At 36.1% G+C, this 9633-nt stretch overlaps 1 protein-coding gene across 2 annotated transcripts; it reads left to right on the top strand.

The window, feature by feature from the left end:
* The first annotated feature begins 484 nt into the window (after positions 1 to 484).
* Positions 485 to 9011, top strand: gsdmeb (gasdermin Eb). 2 transcript variants are annotated; one of them, XM_016482148.1, is made up of 10 exons: positions 486 to 665; positions 1482 to 1697; positions 2773 to 2965; positions 4320 to 4488; positions 4638 to 4764; positions 5591 to 5707; positions 5936 to 6063; positions 7381 to 7552; positions 7749 to 7822; positions 8373 to 9011. In XM_016482148.1, the coding sequence occupies exons 2-10, from the start codon at positions 1490 to 1492 to the stop codon at positions 8598 to 8600; spliced, it is 1416 nt and encodes a 471-aa protein (XP_016337634.1). In that variant the 5' UTR covers positions 486 to 665; positions 1482 to 1489; the 3' UTR covers positions 8601 to 9011. The 2 variants fall into 2 exon arrangements, with proteins under 2 accessions (XP_016337635.1, XP_016337634.1); XM_016482149.1 differs by lacking the exon at positions 7749 to 7822 and having other exon boundaries at positions 485 to 665; positions 8373 to 8472.
* The last annotated feature ends 622 nt before the right edge of the window (positions 9012 to 9633 follow it).

Genomic DNA, 9633 nt, shown 5'->3' with positions numbered 1-9633 from the left:
AGACTCGAACCCGCAACCTTTGGGTTATGAGTCCAACTCTCTAACCATTAGGCCACGACTTCCCCCACATGACCTTGACCTTGACCTTATAGAAATATAGACTTTTTTTAATTGGCTGATTTATTAATTTATTTCTGAGACACATGTATCAACTGTAATTCAAATGTTTGTGTTTTTGTTCCACCAGTACTCTTACATAACCAGTTAGTGTGACAGACTGACATTATCTCTTCCCTCCAGACTGCACCTTCCTACTGTGAGCCACACCAGATACTCAAAGCCCTGCTCTCTTTTACATAAAACTAAATAAATAAACAGTTTCATGGGATTTGCTTTCCAGAAAGACATAAAGGACAAGGTTGCGTTAGATAAAACGATAAGATGTTAAAGACCTGCTGTGACCCAATTCAATCAAATGATTATAACTTAAGTATAAAATTTAATTCTCTCAGTGGCAACTTGTAAACAACTTGTTGGACGACAACACCCTCTCTCAAAAGATAAAAAGGCCGATGCTTTGATTGACAACCTGTGCAGCAAATGAAAAATTCGTCGTCTGGGAGTGAGCCAATGAAATTTGTGGGGGCGGGACTAAGCAAAAACACCGGACTACTTTGCGCCTTTGTTTCAGTTGTTGGTAGTAGATGCGACGAGAGCAGGAGACGGTAAGCGCGAGATTTTAATTGACAAGTTTTCTGTTGTCTGCAAAGCTGGTTACTTTAACATTAAGTTAGTCCACTTCTGTCAAAATTGTTAAGTTATGAAGAGAAGAAAGGATTACTTAAGTAACTTAAGAAAGGATTGCTTCTATCGCTGCATTGTAACGTTACCTTTCGGCATTATGAGACACAGGAATTACTCGGTGTCTCAGTGTAATACTAAATTATGTATAGGTATGAGTTAGCTATTGATAACAACGGAACTATACATCATAATGTTGTTACTGTACAAATACACTGAGTCAAATAAATGTATCGCAGTCAATATGCTTGTTGTACATCAGAACTCTAGCGAGACCAGTGTTCTGAAAAAGTGTAGGTCCTTAGATGAGAGAAATGTGGTACAGAGATGCCATCTGGGTGTAATACTATGGTACTGAATGATTATATATATGATTAATTGTTTACATTTTATTTTAAGGTGTCCTTCCAGTGCATTTATACACTTAAGTACTGAGTAATATGAATTAACCTGTACTATAGGTTCATTTCTTGTCATTATGTATAATTTACTGTTATTACTGTATTAAGTAGGCTACATGTCATGCAAAACAATGACACGGTAAAATAAAGTAATAATGTGAAATGATATTCCATGGTCCTTCAAAGAATCCCTTGGCATTATGATATGATAACTTGACAATATGATACTTTATGGTAGTAGTTTTTTTTTTGTAAGCAATACAACAGTGACAGGAGTACATTTCTTAGAAATGAAATACACTTGTGACAGACAGTTTTGTGTTTTTTTCTGCCTGTCAGCATGAAAGATGTTTGCAAAAGCCACTAAGAACCTGGTCTCTGAGATCGACACTGATGGTTCCCTGATCCCAGTGTCCCGTCTGAATGACTCGGATGGTCTGGCTCCTCTGGCCCTGGTCATCAAGAGAAACCGCTACTGGTTTTGGCAACAGCCCAAGTACCTAACATCAGACTTCAAACTAAATGATGTTCTTGTTGGAGATCCCATAAATCCAGGTACAGAGCGACTTTTCTGTCATTCTGTGCGGAAAAGTATATGGTCTGTGATGGCTTGAATTTTTTTATTAATCTTACCACTTTTAAAGACATAGCCCTTGTGAAAAAGTAGTACACATAATTTAAAAAACAGTATTAACTGTGGAAATAATACACTTTAAAAGAATGTCCTTAAGTGTGAACAGAATGTGACATTTTCGAATGTTAATTGCAATTGAATAGAAATATATTTATTTTTAAATTTATATTAAATGCAGTTAGCTGAATTTTAGAGTGCTTTTATGACCCGCTTAAGTAGGACTTAAGTACATCTTTATATGTGATTTCATACTTCTATTGTCTTTGAAATATGGATTTATGGTAAACTAAAATATACTTTAATATAATTTTTATTGAGACTTGTATGTAAAGTTTTTACATATATTTGTAATTACACATTTGTAATAATAAAGTTGCAGTTTAGGGTAACACTTTATTTTAATGTCCTTGTCACACACGTTACATATACTTTCTATTATAAGAACAAAAAATTATGCATAATTACATTTAAGTAACCCTAATCCTAGCCCTAACCATATAGTAAGTACATGTAGTTAAATAATATTACTCCGTATTAAATGTATAATTACACTGTAACAAGGACACCTTAAAATAAAGTGTTACCTTATAATCAAGTACTTATTTAGTATGTTAGTCAACACATAAAACAGCACAACAAAAGATATTACATTGATGATTTAAAATGTACTTAAAATAAAACTTTTAATTTGACATTATTACAAAGTGCACTTTAAAAGTGTACTAAAGTGTGTTTTAAGGAACATGTTCTCTTTAGGTACACTTAAATGTCCTTTTATTTCATAATATTATCTGCACAAACAATTTTTTTATGATTTGGCGTACATTACAAGTGTACATCTCTTTTTCTCAAGGGACTATAGTATCATGTTTTCTCTGTGAAAATCGTTCCCCAAATAGTTTGTGTGTGTAACTCTGTTTAAAATCAGGTGGTTTTGTGTTTAACAAGGTGTTATGTGTTTGGGAGAGCTGATGTACATTATTATTTTGTTCACAGCTGTGGTTGAATCAGACTTTTTGACCTATAATGGCAAAGTTGTGGATAACAAAAGTGGAAGTGCTGCAGCGGAATTTGGGCCGGGGACCATTAATGTGGGGGGTGCCGGCTCCAGCAAACTTCAGTCATCGTTTGGAAACCTAAAGAAAGAGGAGGTGGATGTGCAGAAGCTCTTACAGGATTCCAAATCTAGGTGAGGGACTGACCACATGATTGTGTTTAGAGCCACTGTCTTCACAAGCTTGGTCAGATAAGAGAGTGTTGTGATATGGAATGTGGCTTAAATACAAGTGAATCTCGCTTGTAGTGACAGATACAGACAATGGTGAATGAAAATAAGGAAATGAAAGTATGAGGCGTGTATATTTCTGTTTTTCCGTGAAGTCCTCCTTGCGTTTTTTTGTTTGCCCTCGATCACAAACTGAGATTTAAGGCTGAAGGTATCTAAGAAATATGCTTTGATTTTCTAAGTATGCTCGATTGTTTTATCACATTATTACATGAGGCAATTATGTGAAATTTAGTGTCTAGAATTATGTGTCTAGTTTAAAAGGTAAAAAAACGGATGATTTTTTAAAATTATATAAAAAAAAAAAAAAACAATTATGATTAAGAAGGATAGACTGTGGAAGCCCATTTCTGCCGAGAAAAAAAAATAAAAAATGTAATTGCGAATTTGTATCTCAGAATTCTGAATTTTCTCCTTGCAGCTCTGAGTTGAGATCTCACAATTCTGATTTTCTCAAAAATCAGAATTGTGAGATCTCAACAGAATTCCCAGAATTCTGCCTTTTTTCCCCTCACAATTTTGAGTTTACATTTCACAATTCAGAATTTATATCCACAATTCTGACTTCTTTTCTTAGAATTGTGAGATATGAACTCGCAATTGCAAGTTAGAAGTCCAATTCCGTCAGTCAGCTTGCAATTCTGGCATTTTCTTACAATTGCAAGTTTACATCTCACAAATCAAAAAAAAAAAAAAAAAAGTTAGAATTGCAAGATGAAAACTCTGAATTGCGAGAAAAAAAGTCTGTGAGGTAAAAAGTCGCAATTACCTTTTTTAAAATTTCTTATTCACTGGCGGAAACAGGCTTCCATAATAGATTCATGTATATATGTGGGAAAAACACAACAGTTATTGAACACTGTTTTTAGAAATTTCAAAATGATTTGCACATATGTAAAGATTTTTTTTTCTTTCATGGTCTTCTATGTTCTCATTTGTCATTGATCATATATCTAAAACTCCTTCAATAAAATTAGCGGTCATGCACTTTGAATGCACTTTGTCATGTGACCTAAAAATATTCTTTGTGTCTAAATTTATTGGCTTATTTGTCTAAATCATCTTGACGACACCAACAGGAGAAATTTAAAGATAGATATATCTCCAACCGTTTCTTTTTTTTAAGTTGATCCAGGTGTATTGATGCAGGTGAAAAGTTCTAGACAATGAAGACTTGAGACACACCTTCCACACCTAGATGAATGCATTTTTGACAATAAATCCATGTGACACACTTGAATCTCTGCTGTGGTTGTAGAGTTCTGGACCTGAAGCACTCTCTGATCGAGCAGACACGGGAGTCGCAGAGGGAGGTGCTGACGCTCGTGAAGGAGCGTATCGTCACCACTCAGCCCTGTGCCATCACAGAGGATGTTCAGGAAGGTGGTACCTGCACTGGAATGTTTGGGTTCAATAAGACAATAAAGGTGGGGCTTTTGTGATCACACATTCTTCTTGTCCGATGACAGTCTTGGGTGTATCACCATCCAGTAACAACATTCCAGGGGGACGTGTCCGGTCCTGTCTCCTCTCCTCCTAATACAAACTGTCCCGTCTGTCTCTTGTTTCTCCACAGGTGTCAGTCAATGATAAAGGCAAGCCTTTTGTCGAGTATGACACTAATGTGTCAATCAACATCCCCCCCAAAACCACCATTGCTTACAGTGTGATTGAACTAGAAGTTGCTCACACTGGACACTATGGTAAATCATTTTTGCTAAATCATTCATTGGAAGTTTTGTACCAATTACATTCCTGATCAGAAGTTTTTGCTCGAGGAACCAGATTTAAGGTCATTGCACACGGAGTATTTTCGCTCAAATTTCGCACCTTAAAAAATAAATACGACCTCACGTTGTGTCACGTCAATCACGTTTACACACTGCCTCCGAAACTTTCATTCGTCATAAAAAAATTTGGATCGGGTTTGATTTTTTGCGTTTTTCGCATCCGTAGCAAGCATTTTCAGAGGTGTTTTGACAATTCAGAGCCACCGTAGAAGCGAAAGCCAAAAATTGTATGCTGGTTTGGTTCACGGAAATTGGTGGTCTTCTTTTAAATATGTGGCTCTAGTATTGCTACCAATGCATCAAAATCCTGTAGTAAACCGAATCGCTCGGGATAATCCCACAGCTCCTTGATTCTCTACGCCATCTCAGAAGATGAACCCAATATTTCATCTTTCTTTTTCTTTTTTTAAGAAGAGAGAGGACAACAAAATCATCCTCACTGCTTAAAGACTATTTTGTACTGTTTTGCGAATTTTTCCACAATGGATTAATTAATACGCATCGGACTCGGTGTGCAAGGCATCTGTGCTTGACGAATTTTTAGGATGACCAATACGAAAAAACGCATACGAAAATTTCGGACTCAGTGTGCAAAGACCTTTAAATTGGACATCAAGTGGAAACCCAACACACTACCAAAATTGTTTATTATACAGAAGTTTAGAAAAATGTCAAACATTCTAGGAATGGTAATTCTGGATGGTCAAATGAGCCGTATGAATGTAATCCATTTTGTCAGAACTGTGCCTGCTGCCAAATATCAAGGGAGGTTTTGAAGTTGACGGGCCAGTGAAAGTGAAGCAATCAAGCACAGTTAGTGCTGCACCCGGGAAAACAACCAACAAACTGCAGAAAGGTAACATCACAGTAGCTACTCTAACCATCTTTCATTAAAAACAACATTGAGAAAAAAATATTTTACTGTCAAAAATTTTTTAGAGTAATTATTCAGCAACAACTGTAAAGTAAGCCACTGGAAAGTTGACTTCCCAACTTTGTGTAAAACTAGTGTAAGTGTAAAACTAGAGTTTACATTTCCATAAAAAACGCTTTGATTAAGATGATTTACTTTCTCTCTCTTTAGATCTGGAAGGACTCCAGGGGCAGTTTACAGTCCTCTCTAAACTCCCATCCAGCACACGCTCCTCATTATTCCAGCAGATCTCTCTGCTCCTGCAGAACAGTGCAGCCATCAGCGTGCTGGAGGACGCAGTGAGTGAGACGGGGGAATCTTACATCAGATTTTTAGTTTGTTTGAAACAGTTGGAATTATTCTACAACAAATGCCATCTAGTTGTCATCTTAAAACATATAAAGTGCTTAACAAATTTATCAGACCACCACCCAATGTAAGGTTTGCGCCACAGCTGCCCTCAACTAACAGTATTGGTGATTACCAAATTTATCATTATCATTTTTTATGTTTCTGTAATGGTTAATCCACACCAGTATGTGTAAGCTTCTTATTCACACTAGTGTTTATAATGCTAAAATATTCATTATTGTTAGGATTTAATGGATTTAAAGATAGATCACACAAAAGTTTAATCAAAAGCACATCTTTAGGAACAACTAGAGACTATTTGGAAGTACATAAAAACAATGGCAGCAAGAATGCAAAGTGTTATCAAGGCCAAAGGAGGCCATACAAAATAAAAATAACATTTATAATTTTGTGAATAAAGATTTAGTTGTTTTAATTTGTTATTTGTTGATAAATAAATTTTTTTTCTGTTTTGTTTTAAACAGGTTTTTGACAGATTCCTAATATATTTATATTTTCTCTTCGGTGGTCTAATAAATTTGTTAAGCACTGTCTATTACTTTAATATATTAAATATATAAAATATATCTTAATATACACTAGTCAACATGTAAAGTGGATCAAAATCTTTCATCAAAGTTGTCCTAAAATCAAAATGTGTTCTTGTCTTAGGACCACTTTGATGAACTTTTTTGATCCACTTCAAATGTTGACTACTATATATTATATCTTTAATAGATGTAAAGAAAAGAAAAAAAACTAGAAATTGAGGGTGGATATACAAATGTACACAAATAACCATCCCAGCAGTTATATATATATATATATGTTACATTTTTAAAAATGTCTATACGTTTTAAAATGTTATTTATTCCTGTAATGACAACGCTGCATTTCCAGCATTTACTACAAATTATTCCAATCTTCAGTGTCACATGATTCTTAAAATCATTACAACATGCTGATTTGTGCTAAAGAAACACTTCCTCTTATTATCAATGTGCTGATTAATATTTTCTGGAAACTGTAAAGCCTTTCTCCCCAGAATTCTATGATGAATGTAAAGTTAAAAAGAGAACAGCATTTATTTGAAATAGAAACCTTTTGTAACATTATAAAAGTACTGGCACTGTTGATCAATTTAATGCATCCTTACTGGATTGATTTCTTTCCAAAAAAATAAAAAATAACTTACTGACCCCAAACTTTTGAACAGTAATAATAGACATGTTGGACAGCTTTAGACTTGTGTGTCCCTCTCTCAGCTAGAGGACCTGTGTGGTGGGACGCAGCCTGATCCCAGTGCATTAGAGAAGGTACCTGCTCTGAAAGCCACACTGGAGCTTGTACAGAAGACTGCTGGTGCTAACCCCTCTGGAAAGCAGAAGAAACCCAGCGCTCTGACTGCCACCTATCTGCTCATCAGCTCCTTAGATGGTGAGTTCAGTTAGAGTGACAGAATTTTGACAAATAAAGGTCATAGATTGAGTTTTGTATATTATTAACTGGTCATAAAAGCAATCAGTAATTTCACTTTCAAAGCATCGTTGTCATTTACCTGATGGTTGTTTGTTATCATACACCTGCTGTCAGATTGACCTTTGTTCTCATAACCAATCATGTGCTCATGTAGAGATGACTGACTCTGCCCTGCTTGAGCTCAAATCCTGCTGTAGTTACGCAACCCTGCAAGCTTTGCTTCATCTTGTACGTATCTTCATATTAAGTAACTGTACTCCGTATTAAGAACAGTTTTCCATCAAAAATGGTGCCACATGTAATAAATAGGGCCTGTTTAAATGGAAAAAATTCAAATAACCACATAATTTAGTCACCCTCAAGCCATTCTAGGTGTATATGACTTTCTTCTTTTAGACGAATACAATCGGAGTTATATTAAAAATGTCCTGACTCTTCCAAGCTTTATAATGGGAGTGAATGGGTGTTGAGATTTAGAAGTCCAAAAAAGTGCATCCATCCATCATAAAAAAAGTACTCGGCCCTGGAGGGTTAATAAATGCCTTCTGAAGCATTTTTGTGTAGTGATAATGACAGTACATGCTTTGTTGATAATCTCAACACATAACTCAATTTTTGTTGGCAAGCTTTGTAAAAGTTTCGTTGTGTTAAATACAGGCTTTAATTTGCTCATAAATCCAGAGCCATCATTGTAAAAAAAACTCAGAAAATTGCTAAGGGAAATCATTAACTTTATCATGCTTTTTTCTGCCTATATGACGTGTTTATTTTCCTGCAGGTGCAAAATATGACTTCAAATAAGTCCTCTCTGAAAGATGCTGCTTTGGCTGCGCTAACCAATGAGAAGGTTTTCAAGAAGGTTACATCACTCTTTGCGTCCTGTAACGTGACACTGCTTAAGGAGAAGGATTCAGTGGTTACAAAAATCGGCAACCCACAGGATTGCCTTCCTCTCATGCTGTGCATTGCTGTTAAAGGCTTGGCATCTCTAGTGCCCCCTGTCTGACTGGAGTACAACAGCAAAGCTGAGGACCAAAGGGCACTTAAAGCGGTGGACAATCTACAAACCTTGGGATAAGAAAAAAAAAAAAAATTTGGATCCTTAAGTGGCCTTTCAGCTGTTTTATAGAAATTGTCTATTCATTTTAAATAGTTTTTTAAAGTACCTCTGTAATGTCAACCTTTTAGAGTGGAAATACACAGTGTTGCTAAGTCCGCGACCCTAATAACTTGTATTTAGCTGCTGGAATGCGAATTTTTACCAGGGGAACCCGGACAAAAAAAAAAAAGTTTTATCCCACGGAACGTGATTTTTGCTGGGGGGGGGGGCTTTATCCCACGGAACGTGATTTTTACGATTGGGCTAGTTTAGAGTAGCAATTGGGCGGGTTTTGTTGTGAAAACCTGGCAACCCTGGAAATACACTCATATGAAAATGTGTGCAAATGCACAATAAATTGTTTACATCGTGTTGCCAAGTTCGCGGTTTTCCCGCGGAATTGGGCTACTCTAACACTGTTTCCGGGGGTTGTTTTTCATGTCCGCGGGTTTAAGCAACCACAAGAACGTGATATTTAGCCCTTAAAATGCGAATTTTACCAGGGGAACCACGCCATAAAACGTGTATTTTACCCCCCGGAATGCAATTTTTACCAGGGGACCCCCCTCGAAACGCGATTGGGCTAGTTTAGAGTAGCAATTGGGCGGGTTTTGTTGTGAAAACCTGGCAACCCTGGAAATACACTCATATGAAAATGTGTGCAAATGCACAATAAATTGTTTACATCATATTTTGTACATGTTTTCATCAATTCCTTAACCTAGTTTTCTCCCATCTAAACTTTTTTTTAACAAGAGCAAATCTGCACACCTTGGGCCTCAGAAACCATTCTAAAATTGATCTTAGATCATTTCTCATGCGTATGTGTGATTCATAGAATGATCGTACGCACAGAAAACACACGTACACCTCTCTTTCAGATGTGAAATCTATGAATCGCAAATGATCTTGAACTTGTGCTCAACTGAATGGTGTCAGC

This window comes from Sinocyclocheilus anshuiensis, unplaced genomic scaffold, assembly GCF_001515605.1.
Source record: "Sinocyclocheilus anshuiensis isolate Anshui unplaced genomic scaffold, SAMN03320099.WGS_v1.1 scaffold185, whole genome shotgun sequence".
NCBI classification, from domain to species: domain Eukaryota; kingdom Metazoa; phylum Chordata; class Actinopteri; order Cypriniformes; family Cyprinidae; genus Sinocyclocheilus; species Sinocyclocheilus anshuiensis.
The sequence above is the reverse complement of the archived record's forward strand: the minus strand, read 5'-3'. Positions and strand labels throughout refer to the sequence as shown.